Source organism: Fukomys damarensis, unplaced genomic scaffold (assembly GCF_012274545.1).
Source record: "Fukomys damarensis isolate Sample0158 unplaced genomic scaffold, DMR_v1.0_HiC HiC_scaffold_39, whole genome shotgun sequence".
Taxonomy (NCBI): Eukaryota; Metazoa; Chordata; class Mammalia; order Rodentia; family Bathyergidae; genus Fukomys; species Fukomys damarensis.
Window position 1 is genome coordinate 91,912,802 of NW_022900951.1, and position 24,150 is coordinate 91,936,951.

The following is a 24,150-nucleotide window of genomic DNA, read 5'->3' on the forward strand; positions in this document are numbered from 1 at the left end:
TTGTTCGAAATTGTTTTGTTTTTTGTGTTTTCTTTTTTGTTTTTTTTTTTTTTGGTACCGGTGATAGAACTCTGGACCTTATACTTGCAAGGCAGGTGTCAGCACCACTGAGCTAAAGCCCCAGCCCAAGACCAAGATGTAGAGAAAAATCATTATTTATTAGAGAATAATGAATGGAAATTTTGCAATGTCACTGAACTGGCTCCCCCCCCCAAAAAAGAACAACAAAACATAAAAAAGCTATAGGTTTGCCTGACACAGTGGTGCACTTGTTAGGCTTAAGTGGGCAGGAGGATAGCAAGTTCGAGCCCAGGCTAGACAACTTAGTCTCAAAGTAAAATAAATAGGGCTGAGGATATAGTTCCATATAAAATCCTGGATTCAATCCACAGTAATGCCAAACAAAAACAAAACAAAATAAAAGTATAAGGCATGTTTTCTGTTACCCTTAGGGGAAAATAGTGTTACAAAATTTGATACTTTCTATTTACATTTTTAAGTATCTAGAAATATGGAGCTTGGGAAAAAGAAAATGGAAAAACAGAAGTAGAAGTTGAGAAGAGAGAAGTGGAAAAATATTGTGATTGCAGACTAAAATGATCAACTGATGATGTCTTGCATGAGAAGGCATTGACCAGGAGACCGGAGTTCTAACCCCAGCTTTGCCAGATGATTTTAGAAAATGTTTTTTTTGATACAAGCGATCAAACTCAGATCCTTGCGCTTGCGAGGCAGGCGATGGAACCACTGAGCTAAATCCCCAGCCCAATTTTAGAAAATTTTAATGGGGACCATAGTTTATTTAAATCTTAGTAAGTGTCAGTCCCTGTGTCAAATGCTTTTTAGCCTCTCAAACTTTAATAGCTACTATTATTGCTATTTTGATATTATAAATAAGGCATTTGAGACTCACAAAAATTAAGGAAATTTCTCAAAGTCATATAACCCAAGCAAGAAAAGATGTCTATACCCGATTTTAAACACCATGCTACTTTTAATACATAACACTGTCTTTCAACTAATCTCACTCTGAGATCAATTTCCATTTATACAAGTTATTTCTAGGATACTGTTCTTAATTTCATTAGTTAATCTGCTGTTTATCCACCCATGTTTTCAGGATGTAACTTGAAAGCACTGTCTTCCTGGAAAACACACTTGTTTCAAGGAGACCATCCAACACATAAAAATGTGTACTCATAAGTATGGCCATGACTCAGCATCATAATTAGAATACCCAAAACATGCCAGGTCTTTAGGTCTAAGGACATGCTGAGATTGATACTTGGCTCACTAATTGTGAAATCAGCCCATGACCTAGTGGTGAATCAAACCTAATTTCCATAACAACTAGCAAATAACACATCCTGCAGTGGAATAACTTAGAAAGAATGCTGACGATGATTTTGTACACATTCAAACAATAAAAGGTCTTTGAACCAAATTTATGTTTTCTACTAGTCAAGTAATGTAAGTCATTTCCTAGAAAAAAACATAAGGTTAGCTCAGTGATATTGCCACCTGCCTCACAAGCGCAAGGTCCTTAGTTCAATCCTCAGTACAAAAAAAAGCATAAGGAATTTAGGCACATGCTGAATGATGAAAATTAACTATGTAAATTATATACAGGTAGATATGTTTTAAAATAAATATTACTTTAATAGCCTGTTAGCCATAATGTGATTATATTTGCACAAGATTTCATACTGATTGATATTTACAGACTATGTTCAATAAGTCCTATAAAAAACATCAGTCATCCTATTCCATAACCCTTTTTTTTTTTTTTGATGGTTTGCTATAGGACATCCTGAGGTCATTCAGCTAACAAGTTTCCTGAAGCACTGTAAAAGCTAGAGAATTCAGTTTGAGCGATTGCAGCCATTCAGGTTTATAATATTAATTCCTGAGTCACTTTATATATCTCAAAATTTGTCTTTAAGCAGATTGGAGCTTTATTATTTTGTAATCCCACACAACAAGCTTTAAAAACAAAACACCCCATTAAAAATTTTCATGACCTTTTAAAAATCCCCACAGGTCCTCAATTAAGAAATATTTATTAAAACAAATTAAATTATTACTGTTAAAAATACCTTACATTCTATTCCAGTTGTAGCTGAAGAGCAACGCACTGTCTTGAAAGACATCACTGCTCTGGAACTAGCAAAACAATCTCTTTTGTTCAACACTCCTCTGCACTTCCAGATGCTCCCAAGTACTTGTTTGCAAACACTGTGTACCGTACCCAAAACATTTACATCATGTTACTTCAAAAGTAACAGATTGTACCCTGCCCTCTACATAATCAGTAGAAACAGAATACAAAATGTACTAGAAAGTTTTATAACCCATCAAGATTATTCCATCAGTATACTTATGTTCATAAAGTATAGACTGTAAGAACATAGAAATATGGCATTATATCATATACAGGACCTTCAGTTCTGGAAAAGAATGTTAAAAAGAAGCAAATATACCTATCATGTCTTTGTTATTCAACAGTTATTTGGAGGAGCCTATGAATAATGAATCAGATAAAGTACTTACCTTCATCTCTGGTGTGGGAGACAGAAAGAAAATGTATACAAATTGTATAAGGGAAAATAAAATATCATAACAAGAAAGAGTAATGGTGTTACAGTCTAGATAAGAAGGTCAAAGAATGCCTCTCTGCAAAAGTGACATTATGAACATCAGTGAGGGAAAGATACTAGGAAAGAATCTCTCAGATAGAAGAAATAGCACACTCTAGAGCCCCAATATGGGAAATTAGCATACTAATTCCAAAAATAGTAAGACCGGTAAGATAGGGAATAGGAAACATTGGAAGGTTATCTCACAAAACAGGCAGAGAGTAAACCATGTTAATGGATTTACCATTTATTTTTAGTGAAATGGGAAGAAACTGGACAGTTGTGAGCAGAGTGACATGACATAAATTGCATTTGAAGAGACAACTGTGTAGAAGGAAAATGTAGAAGCAATGACCCAGTCCAGGAGCAATGACTTGAACTAGGGTGATAGCAGTGGAGATGTTGGTAGAATTTGCTGGCTGATTGAGTGTGGAGTATCACAAGATGATGCCTCTATTTTTTACACAGGTAACTAACTGAATAATTGTTTATGGGACTTGAGGACAATGGTCAATCATTTAATCTGGGAGTTGGAGAGACAGTTAAGTGATAGAACATTTGCCTAGCATGCACAGGGGACCCAGGTTCTAGTCCAACTGCCAGAAAGAAAGAAAGAAAGAAAGAAAGAAAGAAAGAAAGAAAGAAAGAAAGAAAGCAAGCAAGCTAGCTTTATTTTGCATAGTTAAGTTTGAGTTACCTAACTAATATTCAAGGGGAGAAGTTAGAGAAACAGCTGAATGGCTACAGAGATTAGAGGCAAGATACTGTAGATACAGAGGGACAAATAAAAATCTTGGAGGCATCTACACATAGGCAGCATAGTCATATGGTCAACTGAAGTCACCTAAAGTGTAATAGACAATGTCAAAAGCTGCTGATAGGTAAAGAAAGATGAGTAAAACATAAGAGCTAAGAGTAAAATGATCTACTAGACTTAGCAAAGTGGAGTTAATTGGCAATATTGACAAGGTAAATTCATTCAGTGGACTATTAGGGACAAAGCTCAGATGAAAGAAACTTCAAGATAGAATGGAGGAGTAAAAATTGAAGATAATGAGTATACATGACTATTAGAAATAGAGGAAAAAAAGTGTGTTTTCCTATTTTCCCACAGTCAACACAACACAGATCACTTCATCCCAAAAATGTGTGGGAATTTCTTCCTACCAACAGTCAACTAATTCTCCTGCAAAAACTAAGTGCCATGTCTTCTAATTCAATTCAATTCTGACACTATCTCCTTGGAGATTACTTGAGAGCCTACAACTTGAGGGCTCAGTCCCCACAACTGTCCCTGCCCTTCAGATGTTTTGTCCCAAGCCTCTAATTGTAACCTTCTTATAACAGACTGGCTATAAATCAAGGTTCCCACAACCTCCTCTTTGGGATCAACTCATTTGCTAGGATGGTTCAGGGAAACTGTCACTTATTTTTACCCATTTATTATAAACAATAGTACAAAGGATGAAGGTGAATAGCCAGAGGGAAGAGATGCACTGGGCAAGAGACACGAAGCCCTTCAAACTCAGACCTTTGGGTCTTTGTGCGGACTTTACTATGTAGACATTATTAATTATATTATTGGCCACTGGTGATCAACTCAAACTTAGCCCCTCTCCCCTCCCTAGGGGGAGACCGCTCAGGTTTGAGGGCTTCCAAACCACACAGTACCTTCTGTGAAGTTTGTTGTGATGGGGCACAAGAAGCTATAGCTAGGAAGAAATCTCTTGTTTCTTCCTTTTTTAAAATATGGATGGGAGCTAGGCATGGTGGCACATACTTGTAATCCCAGCACTAGTGGGACTCTGCAACAAGAAGATCACAAATTTGAGACCAGCCTGGACAACTCGGTGACTTATTGAAACTCTGTCTCAAAATTTTAATAAAATTTAAAAGGGTTGGTGATATAACTCACTGTGAAGGCCCTAGGTTCAACCCCCAGCACAGAAAAAGAAAACAAAAAACCAAAAACAAGAAAAACACCACCACCAACAACCACAACAGAAACAAGAATGGAAATCATCTTACATGAAGGCTCTATCCTGCCCTTCCTTGGGTTGCTGCCGTACCTGTTTAGTAGTGTGGGTGCTCCTATTTGAGGGATACAGATCAAAGCAGTTTAGGATTTGTGGTAGATTAACTAACAGTCAACTTGTAACGCCCAACTGAACTGAGTCAGTGTGGTTCTGGGCGTGGAAGACCCACTAGAGGACTGTTGCCAACAGCATAAAAAAAGAACTGGAGAGGAAGATTGTGGGCTGTTGATTTTCATGGGGAGGCTTGCCTTGGCTGGTTTTCCTGTTGTAAACTTGGCTATTCTCCTTGGAGGAGGAGCTTGGGTCCTCAAGGTTGCTGGCTAGGGCTGCTGTTCGCCTCAGGGGAGTTCTGATCTTCACCTTGATCTTCACCTTCCTGGCTCCAGGGTAGATTTCTCAGCCTGGTAATGCAGATCCTTTACCCCGCTGGCTGGGGCAGGTTTTCTAGCTTCCACCATCAGCCTTTGGGCCTTGCAGGTGAGATCCTCAATACAGACTTCCATGAGACATTGCCTTGAGCTCTAAGCCTCTGGCTGGACTCAAGGAGGAGGTTGCTTGTGGGATCCAGGCCCTCAGCTGAATTATTCAGGTCTCTAGAGTGTAGACTGATCTCTAGCACTCCTTTGCATTTGACTTTTAGGGTGAACATTATAAAATAATTCTATAAATTATGTGTCCTGTCTTAAATCTATTTCCTTGCATATCCTGACTACAACAGGATTATATACCAAGGAGTACCATGCTAAGGCAAAGCATTTTTTCTGAGACAATTAGAAACTAATGAAAGTTAAGTTTCACCAGTGATTTGTTTAACAAATAGCACCATGGGGACCAGCGGTTTAACTCAAAACCTATGACTGCTAAGAGTATGCTATGTGTTCTTCCTGACTCCCTCATTCTCCCAGTCCTACTGACCTCAAAAACCAGCTGCATCATTGAAGCCAGAATGTCACATCATCTCCAAAAATAAACTAGATGAGAGAATAAAACTGTTGGAGATCACCACACAGGCCACAGAGGGAAAAAAAATAAAAATAAAAAAACAAAAAAAAACTTGGGCCTTTAACCTGTTGGTCATTAAAGTGTGATTTACGTTATCTTCCATACTCACCATATGTTCTCTTAGCAACCACAGTAGCCCATCCTTATCACAAGGCCAGGGTGTTTGTGTAGGATGAGGGTACCGATGGAAAGAATGTAACAGTTCCTGGATACACTAGTTACTCATTTCTCAAGGCTGAGATGTTTGCATAGGAAAAGAAAACACCTTTTGAACCTTTTCCCTGGACCAGTGGAAAGTGAGCAGACTGGTCCACCCTCACAAGCTCTCCAAATGAATGAAAAGCTTTTCCCTTCCTTTGTTAACAGGCCAGTGCAGTTTCTCCTTCAGTGCAGTACTTTCTTCAGCTCTTCTCAAGCTGAGGGCCCTTCCTTCTTTTCTCTTCCTTCTCAATTAAAACGTTTTGCCTGTGAGTTCATGCTCTTTGCCTTAGTCCTAATTTCTGCTTTCACTGATATATAGAAGTTCCTTGGTGTCTAGTATCACATCTGGTCAAATTGTTTTGTAAAGCTGTCTCTAACTTCTTACCTTTTTTTTATTTTTATTTTTTTGGTACCAGGGATCAAACTCAGGATCTTGCTCTTGCGAGGCAGGTGCAGGGTCACTGAGCTAAATCCCTGGCCCTTGCATTTCTAATAAGCTGTCTCTAATTTCCCCAGACTACAAAACAACTCCACTTTCTGTGTTCAATAGAAAGTTTTATTTGTTTTCTTCTAAATTTGTTTACTGCAACAAAGTTATCAGAAACAACTTTAACTGCATTGTTATAATGTGCTTACAAATTTTGGTTGTTAGTCTGGAAATGTAAAAAGATGAGAACCAAGGGAATATCAGAAAGTCTGGTATTAGTCCTGAATTCAAAATGCATAATAGAAACATATAGACCTACTGGAGTTTGAAAGCTTTGAACAATCAAACAATGTAGCTGAATGTACTTCCAAGAGTTCCAATAGGTGTATACCTCTAGGTAAGATTATTTTTATGCTGGTTTAGAAGGGCAGCCTGTTTGGAATGCAGACCATGAATACTAACGTCATTTCCAGGGCTTGCTGTCTGCTTCTTCCTCCTGTCCCTCTCTATTGAGGCCCACTCCTTTGCTTCTTTTTACTTTTCTTTCCCCTCTTTTCCTCCTTCTTACTAGTGTTTCTCTCCTTCAGTAGTTAAAAAACTCCTAAGTTTTATCTTTGCACAAGGCCAGCAAAATAAAGACTGCAAAATAAAGAGTGTCCTTTTGCTCCATGTGGCATGCAGGTTTTGGTCTAAGATGTGCAACTAGAAGCACTGTCTCCACACTTAAAGAGAATGGACCTTTTATTCCCTTCCCTTTTTCCACTTTTCTCCATCTTACTTGCTAGTATGTGGTTTTACTATTGAGCCACCTTCTGTCTCTCAGAAGAAGGAAACACATTAGGTATGTCAGAAAGACAAGTTTGCAGGAGCTCACAGCCTCTGCAGACCTCATTCAGTAAAGCAGCAAATTCTTCATGTAGCTCTGGATTAGACAGTCCCAGCAGTTATTTGAGAGCAATGTGAAACTGCTTTCTTATTTAAGCAGAACTTGTAACTTTAAACTAAGTAGAAGGGTATTTAGCAATCCTATAAAAGTTCATATCATTTTCTCTTCAAATTTCCAAGTAATCAAAGAAGAATGCGTCTCTACATTCTGGGCATATCATTTTCTTTATAACCTTTAAACCTGAAGTTTCTAGAGTATTTCGGGGAAAGGCCACATTTAGCTATGTAGCAATTCCCTTGTCTAAAGCTCTGACCAAGTACTTGGGAAATAAACCACATTGAACCATTCTCCTTGGCTATCATCAGAAAGCCCTGGAATTCAAGTTTCCTCTCAATGAATCAATGCTAATTCTATCAGCAATATACACTGCTCTTCCTGCAAACACGTTAAATAGAGAAGATAGCTAATTCCCTAGTTACAGTTTGATCACTGCTGGATGAGCAAAGTCAAACAAGTCCAAGGAAACAAGAGCTACTGGTAGTAAAATCACACCTGCAAACCATGACTGTCTTTCTTTTTTTTTTAATTGAGTTTATTGGTACATTTAGGGATACAGTACAGTTACATTCATTGTTGGGATCATGTACCTTTACATGGCAAGTCTTGATTCTCATTTTTTTCCCCTTACCTCTGCCCTCCCTTCACCCCCTCCTCCCCTCCCCATCTACAAACACTTTATTTTCATCTTTTCATTCTCTCACATTTTTTTCTTTTCCCTTTTTGTTCTTCCCCTACGTATCACACCTTCCCTACACCTTTAGCTCCTTTCCTCCCATTTCTAAATGTCAGTAATCTTATTAGAATCTTATGCATTGTTGCAGAATATTCACACCAGGGAAACTATTTGGTATTTACACATGTGGGACTTATTTATTTCACTTAGGAGTATATCTTCAATATGTATCCATTTTCCTATGAATGAATCTATTCTCTCGCTCTTTATGGCTGAGTAATATTCCATTTTATAGAAAAACCACAACTTCTTTATCCAGTTTCCAACGGATGGGCAAATAGGTTGTTTCCAAGATTTAGCTATTACAAACTGTGCCGCTATAAACATGGGTGCACATACTTCTCTGTGATATGATTCTTTTAGTTCTCTTGGAAAGATACCCAACAGAGGGATGGCTGGGTCAAATGGAACCTCCAGTCCAAGCTCTTTGAGGTATCTCCATATTGATTTCCATAGTGGTTGCACTAGTCTGCACTCCCACCAACAATGGAGGAGGGTTCCTTTCTCCCCACAACCCCGCCAACATTTGTTATTGTGTGATTTCTTGATAGCAGCCATTCTTTGTGGGGTGAGGTGGAATCTCAGTGTTGTTTTCATCTGCATCTCTCGAATGACCAGTGATGTGGAACATTTTTTCATATATTTTCTTGCTGCTTTCACTTCTTTGTATGAGAAATGTCTGTTCATTTCGGATGCCCATTTTTGGATCGGGTCTTTATATTTGGGGGGACTGATTGTTTTGAGTTCTTTATATATCCTTGATAATAGTCCTTTGTCTGAGGTACAGCTGGTAAAAATTTTTTCCCACATTGTAGATTGTCTCTTAGTTCTGCTAATGGTTTCTTTTGAAGTACAGAAGCTTTTTAGTAAGATGAGATCCCAGTTGTTGATTCTTTCTGCTAGTTCCCGTGCTACTGAGGATTTGTTCATAAAGTCTTTTCCTATACCAATGTCTTCCAGAGTTCTGCCTAACTTACTTTCCAGCAAGTTTAATGTTTCTGTTTTAATATTTAGATCTTTAATCCATTTGGATTTTAATTTAGTGCATGGCGAAAGATAAGGGTCTAATTTTAATCTGTGACAGGTTGATATCCAGTTTTTCCAACACCATTTATTAAAGAGGCTATCTTTCCTCCACTGAGGATGGTGAGCTCCTTTGTCGAAGATGAGGTAGCTGAGTACATCTGCATTTGTTTTTGTGTCTTCCAGTCTGTTCCATTGATCCTCAGGCCTATTTCTTTGCCAGTACCATGCTGTTTTTATCACAGTGGCTTTGTAGTATAGTTTCAAATTGGGAATTGTTACACCTGGTGCCATGTGACTGTTGCCTATAATGGCTTTTGCTATTCTAGGTCTCTTGTGGTTCCAAATGACTGTCTTTCTTTGACTGAATACCTATGGGATTGTTACAATGACTAGTACCTCCCACTTCCAGAACCATTTCATCTCTTAGAAAAATGCGGGATGCTTTCTGGTTTTCTTGACATTTACTACCCTAAGATGATGCAGTTTATGTACAAATTTACAAGCAGAAACATATACTTGGCTTCTACTATTTATCACCATGGCTTATATAAAGATGCAGAAACAGAGGCCAGAGAAGGTAAATGATATTCCCACAGTCTTCTTTTATCCTAGCTTCTGTTTTTAAGTATTATGCTTGCAAGTACTGCCACTGTGATCATTTTCCAGCTTTGCAAAACTTTCAGTTTGTGGACTTGTTTTTTTCCAAATCTTTCAGCCAGATTTTGGTTTCTTCCCTTCTTTATTCAATGAAGACCAGTTTTCATCTCCCAAGCTAAACTCACCACTCTGTCTTATAACTTCCTAACAAAACCCCAAACCTGGCTAAGTTTAATGCTCAGATTTTCTCTGTACTTATATATGAGCAGGTGATTGTTGATGAAAGTTCTATGATAAATTCTTAACATTCTATTTTAAATAAATTCACTGTACTACTCAAAGCCTTATTATGTGTCTCTATTAGAATTCATTCCATTCTTGACATCTGCAAACATTTTCACTCTTCAATCTTATCCCTTCTCCTCCATCTCAACACATGACCTTGCCTCTTATTTTACAAAACTAAAATTACAGATAGAAATTTGCTCATCTTTCTGATTTGAAACAAAAGTTTTCCCACATCCTCTCTTCCTTTCCTCTTGCTATATCGGAGGTATAGTTTCTACTATTTAAGGTAAAACTCCTGATATGTATTTTGAATTCTAATGCTACTTACATTTTCAGGTATCTTATATTTAAAATTTCTTCTTCTTCTCTCTTGCATATCTTCAACACACATAAAATGCACGTAGAGGATATATCCTGTTAACATTTAAATTACTCATTTCTCCCCAACTTTAAGAATAAAAGCAAGCTGCTGTGCCCACAAATGTGCCTTCAGCTACTGCCCCAATACTCCATCTTCTTCAGAGCCAAAATCTCCAGACAAAGTTGTCTACTCTTGCTATTTTTTCACACCCTCTTTCACATTCTTCATCCATTCTGTTCCAGTTTCTTCCTTCACTTAATCACCAATCCACAGTTCCCCTGAAAAAGGTCTCACCAGACTAACTAATGATTTCTATGTTACTGAATCCAATCAATAATTTTTATTCCAATCTTGTTTACCTCTTAGCACCATTCATCTGTCCATCATCATCCTTCCCGAAGTCCTCTTCCAATGTTTTTTCTGAATCCAGTTTTCCTTCTATGTAACTCTCTGGCTACTCCTTTCAATTCATTTTCAGGCTCATCCTACTCTTGATCTTGCCCAAAAGGTCAAGAAGCAATCAGGCTCATCTTTTAATCAGGCTTATCTTAATAATAAATTTCAGAGTTCTTTGAAGGTTCATCCAAGATCGCTGTCTCTTCTGATTCTGTATCCTCCCCGAGTAATATTGTTCACCTCCACATCTCTTTTTTTCTTGTCTTTCTTTTTCAATATTGGGAGTTGAACACAGGGTTTTTGCACTGAGCTATACACCCAGCCCTTTTACATTTTATGAAAAAAAAGAAATATGTTGTATACATGTACCAACTATCCATGATGAATGTGATTATTATGTACTGTAAACATGTACTAATAAACTGAAATAAAGTAAAATAATTTTTGAGGCAAGGTCTCACTAAATTATTAAGTTGCCTAGGCTGGGCTCAAAGTTGTCATCCTCCTGCCTCAGTGCCCCACAGTAGTTTAGTATCCTGTTTTATCCCTAAGCCTTTGTGTATGCGGTTTCACTGATACCAATTCTACTTTATTTAGCCTAGTCATTGAGATTGCTTATAGGTATCAAGATTTCACTCAGGTAATCCTTCCTTCTATACATTTTTTGCACTAGCTCCCGGAGACTGGACTGCATGAGTCTCCTCTGTGCTTACTACTGAACTGTTAGGAAATGCAATTCTGTGACATTGCAAAAGACACTCACCATTTACTAAAACAGATGAACTTCTAAATGGCACGAGGAAGCATTGTTTTGAAAGGAGACCCCTAATTCAAGAAGACAGATGGTATAGCCAGGAGTGGTGGCACATGCTTATAATCCCAGCACTCTAGAGGCTGAGGAAGGAGGATTGCTGTGAGTTTAAGACCAGCCTGGGCTACACAGTAAGTTCCAAGTTCCAGGTCAGTCTCAGCTACATAGTGAGACCCTGTCTCAAAAAAAAAAAAAAAAAGAAGAAGAAGACGACAGATGGGCCACTTTATTATTCCTTACCCACTGGAATCCCTCTTCCCCTGCTGCCAGGACCGAAAGCAGAAGTTGCCAAACCTAAGCTCATGAGAGAGATTATGCTTGGCAATGTCAGTGAGGGCCTCAAAAGAATAGATAAAATGTCCTTTAGAGTATTAAGAGGAGAGAAAGGGACATATAATAGAAAAAAAAATTAAAGGTTCTGGTAAGGGTTAGAGGGGACAGGGAAAATAGGGAACAGCTCAACTGTGATGGCAGCAGCCTAGGAAGGGAAAAAAGACCAGAGGAGTTTTCTTGAGTGTGCTAAACCTTAGACATAGGGGATTCAATACTCCAGATGCCAAGTATAGCACAGGTACCAAAGCAACAAGTATGAAAGGAACTTTCCAGGTTGAGGCAAAATGGTATATCAGAGGGCATATCAGAAAGTTGGCAGGAGATTAATGATCAATGACCAAAAAGGACTCCCCAGTACTGGAAAGGTAGCCTAAGGCCTCAATTATTTGCATAACCCAGCCAGCACCTACAGTATTGATTAAAGTTTCCTTACTTTCCTGGCAGAATGTTGAATAGAAGACAGTTTGAATGTTTTAAAGTGTGAAGTTTCTTGCATACTCAAGTTTGTTAGTTAGATTCATACAATTCATCAACTATAAGAAGTGCTAAATTCCAGGAAAGAGACAAGCACTTGGAAGCCCATAAGACAAGTACTCATTTTGCTTTTGGGAGTGATGGTCAGGAAAATTCCTTAAAGGAAATAGAATCTAAGCTAATTCACAGATAAGAAGGAGGTGGTTGCCAAAAAGGTGATGGGGAGTTTGAAGGAAAGAATTCTCTTTCAGGAAAATTGGTTAACAAAAATGCAGAGAGATGATAAATCTTAACACATACTGGGATCTACAAGTTGTTTATTTTGGCTGTAGTATAAGATGCACACAGCCATGTCTTCTGAGACATGTAAAAAGAATTTGGATTTAATCCTGAGGGTTATAAGTAGGTACTGAAAAAGTTTTAAACCTGAAGGTTATATCTAAATAGCTCACTTTAGGCAGGGGATTTAGCTCATTGGCATCACACCTGCCTGACAAGCATAAGGTCCTGAGTTTGATCCCTGGCACCTCATAAAAAAAATCTCAGTTTAGTACATATACAAACTTCAGTGACATTGCCACACTTAAGAAATCAGATCTGAGGAGGCAAGAAGAGATAAAGAAACAACAACTTAAGAGACTTTTAGAATAGTTCTGGGTAGAGATAACAGAGGCCCATATAATAAAAAGGTGAAATACAAGGCCAGGGATTTAGCTGAGTGGCACTGAGCATGCCTTGCAAAGCACAAGATTATGAGTTCTGTACCAAACAAACAAACAAACAAACAAAAAGTTGAAATACTTAAAGAGGCATGGTGGCACACAACTGTCATCCTAGCTAGTCTAGAGGTTGAAGCAGGATTGCAAATTTGAGGCCAATCTAAACAATTTAACAAGATTCTGTCTCTAAAAAACTGTTTTTAAAAAAGACCTGGGAGGGACTGGGATTTAGCTCAGTGGTATGACCTCCTGCCTCACAAGCACTAGGTCCTGAGTTCAATCTCTGGTACCACCCCCCCAAAACAAAAACACACAAAAAAACAGAAATGATCTGGGAATATAGCTCATTGGTAGAAGGCCCCTCATAGAATGAAGTATTCCAGTACCTCAAAAAAAGGATACATAACATATTAGTAAGAAGGTAGAATAGGCTTCAGAGAAAACAAATGGAGAAATTATAGAGATATTTGAATTGTTGAATTTGCAGGTATAATTTATAACTGAATAGCTGGCAAATAAGACTGAAGAGTGACCAGAAAAGTAGAAATAAGGACAGGAGAAGGTGATATCACTAAAACTAATGAAGCAAATTATTTCAAGGACAGACTATTGAAAGATTGAGTGCTTTGTGTGACAAAACTGAGGGGAAGATGAATGGGGGAAGTAAGGAAAGAATTGAAATGTGTCTGAAAATAAGAACTAATTGATGGTCTTGGTAAAGGCAGTTACATGTGTGGATCACTTTTTATTGAAGCCATACTATAAAGGTTGCATAGGTTGGCTGTGCAGGCAAGATAAAGAAAAGATCTCTCTCCCTCTCCCTCCCCCTCTCCCTTTCCCTCTTCCTCTTCCTGGCACACAGTGGAAGCTACCTGAATGAAAGAAAGAAACATGTCAGGACAAGTTTCCCAACTTGCATTACAGGGCACTTCCCATTTTGCACAGCTACACATAGCAGATGTTCTAATCACTATGGTACTGTATTAAGGGCCTAGACATATGAATTATTATCTCTTTTACTCAAGAGGAAAGGAAAAGTTTGAGAAATTAAGTATCAAGTGCAATTTCAAGAGCTAGTAAGAGATAGAATCAGAATTTGGAATAGCAATTCAATTGTTAGTTGCTCTCTGCTTCTCTATATCCTCCTTCCTATGAATTCCTTGAAGACACTAAAAGATATATCAAAAAGAAGACACATCCCACTTCAACTCTGCCTAGGTGGAGCAAAATATAGGTGACGTATTTCTCTGATTTTCAAAAAATACTCTAAAATCAGCTTTTCATTTACAGGTATTATCTTAGCATTGGAAAAAAAAAAGCCAATAGATGTTCCACCTTTCCTTTGTTTTTGCTAAGTCATTATTTCTAACAGTTTTATGGTCTTTCATAGCATTAGGTAAAGTCAGGACATTTGGTTTATTTTACAAAAGAAAAAACTAATACCTGAAAGGTAAAACATCTATTCCAATGTCACAGAACTTTATAGGTCTATCTAGAACAGGAAACCAGATCTCTGGGTTCTTTGTTTTGTTGTTGTTTTTGTTTTTTGGTGCCCGGGATAGAACTCAGATCCTTGTGCTTGCGAGGCAGGCAGCAGGGGAACCACTGAGCTATATCCCCCCCCCACCCCGAGTTCTTAGTTTTGTAGGCTCCCCATCTAAAACAAGAGTTTTAATAGTGGAATAATGCAATTTATTTGACTCGAATTCTTTATAACATTCAATTTAGTAAAATTTCAATAAGAAATAACTGGCAAGCCCTTGGTGTTGATATCCTAGTTTATATACCTTCTTCTATATTAAAAGAAGAAAATTAATCTGGAAGCATCATAAGTATGTAAATGTAAGGGTCGTATTTAAGTGTTGACTATGTGTTCTTTTAGAGAAAAAAAAAAGCATCAAAGGTATAAGATACTGGTTCATTTTGAAGTAAAAGTAGTAAAAACTGGAATTTTGTTTGTTTTTGGTACCAGGGAGCTGGCACCACTGAGCTAAATCCCTGGCCCCCTGGAATTTTTATTTCAACAACTCTATTATATATGTAATCATAAAACAGGAACAAATTAAATTTTACATATATAGGATCTGAATGCTATATAAATTAATCTAAACATCATATAAAGATAGATGAAACTATTCATTTTTAGAGGAGCTCTGTGGGTATCTCTGAGTTTAAGAAAGAAAAGTTCATACAAAATGAAGCATTCTCATTTATAGAAAAAAAATCACATAGACAATAATCTCAGAGAACCCTAAAATGAAACTATCCTTTTCTCCACAGGCCCATGTTTACTTAAAAGAGTACAATATTTCTAGGAAATAAAGTCTGACAATTAAAATTAAAATAATAGTGCTATTCATACTGGTGACCCAGCACCATTAATTAGTTTTATGCAAAAAAGGAGTATTTTCCCCAAATTATTTAATATCAAATCAAGTAAACTACTTTTCTTGCAAAAAGATTAATGAGCCCATTAAACAAAGATGAAGAAAGCAAACAATTATTCAAAACAAGTTCCCTCTCAGCCTTGCACTTCTCCCACTGCTTTAACTTCTAGACTTAAGGGCCAGGGATTTGGCTCAGTGGTTCTGCCCTCTGCCTCAACAAGCACAAGGGCCCAAGTTCGATCCCAGATACCAAAAAAATAAAAATAAAATAAAAACAATAACTTCTAGACTTAGGCTATATGAATAATATATCCAGATGTGATCAGATTCTACTGTATTATCACTGAAGTCTCTAGTATTCCCGAGGGAACAACTTCTTAGCTTAATGAGTTTTAAATGACCTGAGAACTAAAGCCTGTATTTTAAGTAGGAGGAGCTTTGGTTTATCCATAAAAGTATTACCTGTCATGAACATATCTGCATTCAAAGTAGGTCAATATTAAAGGTTATATTTGCAAAAATTCAGAGGAAATTACAAAGTTCATTTGATTGATTTTCTTCCCCTCTTAATTAGTTCCCGATACTGCCTCTTAGTGTGCCAATTTTATTTTACTGTGTGACTCACCACATTGGGAATTAAAAGATAATCCAAGGTAAGTATATGATTGCCAGGTTTACATTTTCAGTGTACTACCCAAAGGAATCACTCTTTTGAATTTCAAATACCTTTAAGTATAAAGAGTCAAAAGTAGACAAGGAATCCTGGAACCTGGACTCTACTCTAGGCTCCCCCTGCTACTGTCAACTCCGTGAACTTGAGGAATTTCTGTAGCCTTTTAGGAACTCAGTTTGAAAAAAAAATATTTTAGGGGCTGGGTATATAGTTTGTGCTTAGCAGGCACCACACATACAAAATATTATTTAATAAGAGCTTAGAACTTTCTAGCTTTCTAATCCCAAACAAAAATTGACACTGCACTTTCCATAAGAAATGGATGGTTTTGGGCCTGGGATTTAGCTCAATGGTTCCGCCACCTGCCTCACAAGTTCAAGGAACCAAGTTTAATCCCTGGTACAAAAATAAAATAAAATAAAATAAAATAAAGAGGACAGTAAAATGAGCTGAGAGAACAAGATTATGTCTAAAGTTCCTCTGGTTTTAAAAATCCTTGATATTATCGTTAAATTTCAGGAAATGCCAAGTACTATATATTTCTTTTTCCACTGAAAGTTTATCAAATCTTCCTTTACACAGCCAAACAAGATTTTATTTCAGCCCCAATAAAAGTAAGAGGTTCAGGCCAGCACCAAACTGTTTATCACCCTTCTAGTCTCCACAGAGATGTTTTTTTCTGTCCTTCATTTAATCTCCCTTTCCAGGAACAGGAACCATGCAAAGGCATAAGAAGCCAAAATACTTTTAATGCTTTTCAAGAATAGGTAGTATGTTGTAGGCAATTTAAAATGAGAATGGACTGAGACTGGATCCAGTTTCCATAGCACCTAATATTCCAGTGGATAAAAATAATATTCTTTGCTTTACAACACAGGCTCAGACTTCATAATTTGTCTCAGATTTTAATAATGTGTTTTACACTGAATGTATAAACACATCATATACGGAGAGTCTGTTTGAAGAGAGAGGGCAATGTATGCAGTCTTGTCTCCATTACTAACTTTATGCTTTATCCCAAAATGTCTTTCCATTTGTACTCATCACCACAGTTAACACTTCTCTGCAAGTTGAAGTGAGAAAGATGGGAAGAAGCTGGGAATTGTTTAGGGAGTCTGTTACTTGCTTTTCAGACATCTGCTAGTTTGGCTGTTTCATAATCATTTTTGTCGGAAACTCTCAGGCCTACATGAGGGACTTTATGATCAGAATTTGCTGACTCAGTAGTAAAGAAAAGGAGAGCTGGATTCAAAATATTCTTTCCTTTTCCCGAGATTGCAATTTCAATTAAATTGTCTTATCTTATTAAAAAAACAAAACAAAATACTCCAGGCAGGTTTCTTTAAATTTCCTGTTTTCCCCCCAAGTCTTCTGGCACTTGCACATATTTACTGTATTATAACATACCTCTCAATGCTATGGATCCATATTCATGACATTCTTATTTAGAGCCTTTATTTGTAGATATGCACACCATGAGTTATATTTAGTTGGCAAAATACAATTGGAAACAATATGTACTGTACCTCTGTAGTCCGTCATAGTCCTTCTACCTTACTTTGATAGCTCAATCAGTGAAAGTATAGGCTATGCTTTGCTTCTTAGTGTGAAGAGAAATACAATAGAAATATAATTTATTTAAATTAATTGTGTAAATAGCTGTTATATTGTATTGTTTAAGGAATAGTGACAAGAAAAGTCTATACATTGTCAACACAATCCAATTTTTGAAAATATTTTCTTGGTATTTGGTTGAATCCACAGATATGGAACTCACAGGTTTTACAATGCCTCAAAATGTTATTTCCTCTATAAGAAAAAAATATTAAATAAACAAAAGCAAAAACTATAGACATTGTTTTTTTAAGTATATAAATACATAAACACATGTACACACAGTTTATAACAAAATTCTGATTTTCATAAGTTTTTAAATATTTGTATAAATGTCAAACTTTTAAGTTTCATAGGTTTTTTTAAAATCATAACTTGAAAAGTTATTCAGTAGAATTGCTTATTATACAGAATAGCAGTGTCCTATAAAGAGAATATTCTGAGCAGGCATAGCGACACAAGCCTGTCATCCCAGAACTTCGGGGAGACTGAGGCAGGAGGAGCACAAGTTCCAACCTATTCTAGGCAACTTTACTGTAGAAACCTAAATTAGTTAGAGATTATTATAAGGCAGTTGGACAAGGCTGGGGCCTCAGCATAGAAGACAACTGAGGCACATTCACTGAAGGTTAACATTATAGAAAGAAAAATTACTACACCCACTTACTTCCCCTGGGGATGAAGAGCAGTGATTGATATTCTAAATAAACATCAATCACCTTAATTTGGAACCAAAACATCCCTAGCTAGCCCATTCCTTCTGGGAAATCCATGCATGCTTGCTGCGTGACTAGCTTCCCCGATTGATCTCCATTTAATCAATATTACCTGGGCAACTATACTTGTAATCTTATTGGTTGGTCATGGTTTTGTCCCACCTCATGCCCACCTTGTGATTTTCCCCTGGATTTTATAGTTTTGGCCCACTTTGTATGTGGAACCTGATTGAGCTAAAGTGACTCCATGCTAATAGGCCAGAGACTGTGCTTCTTCATATGCTAATTGCTACCTTGGCTAACAGTTGCCGGCCCAGGGGAAATGGTATGACAAAAGGTGACCATAGAACATTTCCTGCATGAGATAAGCAATGTGTTTGAAATCTTGTCCTCTGGTAGTTCTGTGAATGCCCTTACTTTTTGTTTAGAAAAACCCTATAAAAAGGACCTCAGCCTCTCTGAGCTACTTGGCTCCAGGAGTGCAGTCTGGCCATACTAATAAAGGTCTTCTTATTGGTGTGTTCCTTCCTGGGTGACTCTCATTCCTCTGTCCATCTCCCAGAGCCTCGCTGAGCTATAGGTCCCAGCATCGTGGAGGCCCTTTTGGCTGCTCATGGCTCCTGGAAGTAAGGTCCTGGGTCTTGCATCCGGAGCCCTCGTTGGGCTATAGGAATCAGCATCATGGAGGCCTTTCTTCTGTTCATGCTCCGCGGAGTGGAAGTGAGACTTTAGGTCTTCCATTGTACCCACCTCACCTCATGGCTTTACCCCAGAGAACACCTTTGAGAAGCAGAGTGGGTGGGCAACCCACTTTCCAGTCCCCCTTCTGTCTCTCGTAGATGAAGCTCTTTCAATAAATTCCTCCTACTCATAATCTCTTTTTTTCCTAGAATTCATTAATCTATTTTAGAGAACGTGAACTCGAGATTCTGATATCTAGCAGATTGGGAGTTATAATATTTCCCTTAATTGGATTACTTGGTGCTCTATATCAATTTAACAACTTCGTGAGACCCTGTCTCAAAATAAAAGAGATCAAGTTGCTCAGTACAAGGGCCCTGGGTTTCATTCCCAGTACCACCAAAAAACAAAACAAACAAAACCCTAAAAACCATTTTTTATGAGACTGAGGGCATCAAAGCTGCTGTTTTACCCAAAATTCAGTTTTTGTTTAATTGAAACCAATTTTTGATCCCTAACATTTTCAGACTAGAAACTGAATTGAGTTCACGTCCCTTGCAAGGGACCACAGTTGAGATTCCCAAGAAAGCTATGAGATTTGGGAAATATAGTTAGCAACATCAGGATTCGATATGCAGATTTTTGTCAGGAGTAAGAATTAAAAGCCAACAAGCTACCTCAGAGGTTCACAGAGCCAGACTCTTCTATTCACTCACACTCACTCAACAGTTACAGGACAACGATTTGATAAACACTATGTTAGATGCCAGAGTACAAAGATAGTTAGAAGCTGTCTCCTATTGGCCACATTTTAAAGAAAAATAGAAACAAGAAATTATCAAATATTTACAGTACAGTGTGAGATAGTGTACTACAATGGAAAGAATCACTGGCGCCTAAGGGAGCTCAGAGGGGAGAACAACTAATTCTGTGTTTTGAAAAGGGAGAGCATCTTCAAGCACAGAGGGTTTGGGAGACTAACCCTGCTCCAGATAATATCAAGTGAAATAGTGAAAACTACATTTAGCCGGTTTCCCTGCAAAAAGTACTTAAAACCCTTGGAATTTCTGGAATGACAGGAGCATCTTTTGTTATTCTTAACAAACCCCTTCCAAACAAACCTATATGTATGCTAATGTAGGTGTCTCCTGGGGAATGCGGTCTGGTAGTCCCGGCAACCAACTACACAGGGTTGGAAGTTTCAGCCCCAATCCTCACCTCTGGAGGGTTGGGGTAGAGGTGCGGGAGATTGAGTCAATCAAAGATGGCCTATGATTTAATCATTATGCCTACTTCAAGGAGCCTCCATTAAAATGAAGTGTTTGTAAAAGGGGAGGGGAGGCGGGGTGAAGGGAGGGTAGGGACAAAGGGAAAAAATGAGAACCAAGACCTGTCATGTAAAGGTACAAGATCCCAATGATGAATGTAACTGTACTGTATACCTAAAATGTACCAATAAACTCAAAGAGAAAAAAAAATAAAGAAAGAAATAGAAGTACTACATATTTTTCACTCATTTGTGGAAGTTAAATAAGTCATTCTTAGCTGGGTGTGGTGGAACAGGCCTGTAATCCTAGCACTCTGGGAGGCTGAGGCAAGAGGATCACAAGTTCAACCCCATTCTGGGCAATTTAACAAGACTGTTTTTCAAAATTAAAAGGGGAGGGGTGCTGGGGATGTAGCTCAATGTGAAGACTTGTGGTCCATTCCTTAGTACCCTTACCCCCCAAAAATTGATCTCACAGAAAAAATAACAGAACAGTAGTCACTAGAGAGAAGAGTGGTCACTAAAGTAGGGTTACTATAACAATAATTTAGGATGTATTTCAAAATAACTATAAAGGAGAATTCAGTTTCCCAACACAGAGAAATGATAAATGTTTGAGGAGAGGAAAATCCAAATTACTCTGATGGGTTTTTTTTGTTTTTTGTTTTTTGTTTGGTACTGGGGATTGAACTCCGGTCCTTGTGCTTGCAAGGCAGGTGGCGGAACCTCTGAGCTAAATCCCCGGCCCTAAATTACTCTGATGTGATCATTACCCATTGTATACATATACTGATTTATTACACTGTATCTCATAAATATGTATAAATATGTGCCAATTGAATTTTTTAAATACTAAAAATAAACCCAAATGAAAACATTTGTTCAGAGAACTCTGGGTTGTTGAATACATCAAGGTGTTGGGAGGTCGGCATGCTCTAAAAAAGGGCATCTGCTCTAAGAATAGCTAGTGTCAGAATTAAATTGTTGCAGACCCAATTGGTGTCAGATAATACAGGTTTTGGAAAATTGGTTGGTATCAGAAAACACCCCAAAGAAGCTAGCTTTCATTATAACAATTTATTTTTTTCTTTCTTTCTTCTTTTGTGTGTGTGTTTGTGTGTGTGTGTGTGTGTGTGTGTGTGTGTGTTACTAGGAATTGAACCCAGAGCTTTTGCACTGAGCTACATCCTCAGTCCTTTCTATTTTTTATGTTGAGAAAGGGTCTCACTGAGTCCCTAAATAGTCTAGGCTGTGTTCAAAATTACAATCCTTCTGCCTCAATCTCCCAGAATTCTGGGATTACAAGTGTGTCACCCAACTAGAACAATTTCTTTGCCAGTCATATAGTTCACCTTTATGGAAAAGCTAATCAAGATAAAATTTGAAAAGCTGTGGCAAGACTGCTAATTGTTTTTCATAACTTTTCTTCTAATTTTTCCTTTTAGTAATAAAAACTCAAATTTTAGCATGCACAGGGCTAGCTTTGCTGCTTGATACGAAGATGTGACTAAAATTAGACAATGATATTCAAGAAGCCATGTGTACAACCTTTGAATCATGTTTTGACAAAAAAATCATTTGTCTTCTTGCCCTCCTCCTGACCAATCAGCAAGATATAGTCCAGATGTGATAGTGAGAGCCATATTTGACCACATGGACAAGGTCAACATACTAGAAGATGGCCAAGTAGAACGTACAAGGAACCTGGGCCTTGAGTGACCTGCAACAATGTCATCTTTTTGTCTGTTGCTTGAGCCATTATACTTTGAAGTCTTTTGATTATAGCACTTACCCACTGCCCTACTAGAAACATAACAAATTACTAAAGAGCTAATTGATATTACTCAAAGTGTTTCTCCTCACAAGGATAACTGTACCTGAAATCTAAAAATCCAAAAATCTAGGACTGGGGTTGTAGCTCAGTGACACCACACCTTCCTGGCAAGGGCGAGGTCTGTAGTTCAATCCTCAATCCCCCCAAAACGAAAAAAAATTACAAAGGAAAAAATGTGTGAATGATATTTTAAACTTGCTGATGAGAAGAGAGGGGGTAGCTTTCTTGCATTTGGTTTTGACCTCACTTTAAATCCTAGCATAGCAGCAATTTTCTACTCTGTCACTCCTTAAAGTTCAACCCTGACTAAGCTTTCCCATATCTATTTCTCACCTTAGTATGTGACTTATTTAGAAGCAAGTACAGTGCTTTACTTGACTCTATAAATCCAGTTTCAAGAGTACAGCAGATGTTCAATAAAAGTTCACTAAACTTAACTGTATTTTTACTCTTTAAAAAAATTCTTCTACTAAAAAATTAACAAAATGTAAAAATTCTTCTACTTATGACTTTCTTCTAATAATGCAAGTAACTAAACAACAAGAATAATAATGACAGAATATGTTGCTAACTTTGGTTTAAACTGTATGGCAGACAGTATGTTCAAGGATTACTTCTGTTCCTTAGTCCTCACGACGACCTCATGTTATAAATACTATTACAGCTATTCCATCAGCAGTAGCTGGTATGTTCCAAGTGCAAGCCTGAAACCATGCACAGCACTGAACCAGTATATATTATGCTCTTTCCTTTGCACATGATCCCATGATAAAGTTTAATTTACAAATTAAGCACAGTAATAGATTAACAATAACTAATGATAATTATAACAATAAATTACAGAGTAATATGAATGTGGTCTATCTCTCTCTTTTTAAATAACTTACTGTATTGTACTCACCCTTCTCACCCTTGGGTGACCATGGGTAACTGAAAACATGGAACACCAAGCCTCAGATGAGGAAGGACTACCGTATTAACATTCCTATTTTATAGAGGAGGAAACTGAAGGTCAGAAAAGTTAAGTAATTTTCCCAAGGTCTCACTTTTTTTTTTTTTGGTACTGGTGATTGAACTTGGGTCCTTGTGCTTGTGAGGCAGATGGTGGAACCGGAACCACTGAACTAAATCCCCGACCCCCCAAGGTCTCACTTTTTAAAAATGGCTGAAATAAAAATTTGAACCCAAGGGCTGGGGATTTAGCTCAGTGGTACCATAAGGTACCAAAAAAAACCAAACAAACAAAAAAAGAATTTGAACCCAAGATTGTCTTCAAAAGACACTTCCTTAGCTACAACAAAATGTACCATGTTATCGTCCAGAAACAGCCTGGCAATGTGTAGGGTAGAAAGGGGGAAAATATCCTTGGTTTAAGAATTAGTTACAGATAACTAAGTCGTTAAATTACGTGTCACCAGTTGCCAAATCAATACAAATTATGTTTATATTAAAAATAGCTTTGCTAGTCTCCTGATCAATGAATACCTTTTCCTTGAAAATATGAGTGCAGGGAAAAGTTTTAATGTGGTCTGAGCTTTGGTGCAGTTACCTAAAAACTCAACAAAACTGCCCTGGAATGATTATAAGTGGAATTGCTATATTGCATAAATGTTGCACAGGGAAATGGAAGAAAACATTATAGACATGAAATAGAATTCACAAGATTAGTTTGAATGTAAAAAATGATCTATCAAGCATATTTTCAAATTTATTGCTATCAGGTTATTCAAACATATGCTAAAGTAAAATTTGTGTAATTAAAATATCATGTATCCATTATCTAGATTCAAAAATTACAAATATAACAAAATATTTATTGATCTATCATGACACAACAAATGATATTCCTACTCTCAGAAATCAAGAAACATCATATTTACAGAATCTTAAACTGGGCTGGGGATTTAGCTCAGTGGTTCCAGAGCCTTCTTTGCAAGCACAAGGACCTGAGTTCAATCCCCGGTACCAAAAAAAAAAAAAAAAAAAAAAAAA

At 37.4% G+C, this 24,150-nt stretch overlaps 1 protein-coding gene across 7 annotated transcripts in view; it reads right to left on the bottom strand.

Moving 5' to 3' along the window:
• The window catches only part of Il13ra2 (interleukin 13 receptor subunit alpha 2), a 56,374-nt gene that overhangs the window by 27,385 nt on the left and 4,839 nt on the right, over nucleotides 1–24,150 (bottom strand). For 5 of the 7 annotated variants that reach the window (XM_010603111.2, XM_019204373.1, XM_010603104.1 and 2 more), the window contains exon 1: nucleotides 2,097–2,202. The exons of 1 other annotated variant lie outside the window; for it this stretch is intronic. In XM_010603111.2, coding sequence (XP_010601413.1) covers nucleotides 2,097–2,150 — 54 coding nt within the window. In that variant the 5' untranslated portion in view covers nucleotides 2,151–2,202. Of the gene's footprint in view, nucleotides 1–2,096; nucleotides 2,203–24,150 lie in introns of those variants that run through there. One more of the 7 variants, XM_010603106.2, reaches the window with a different exon arrangement.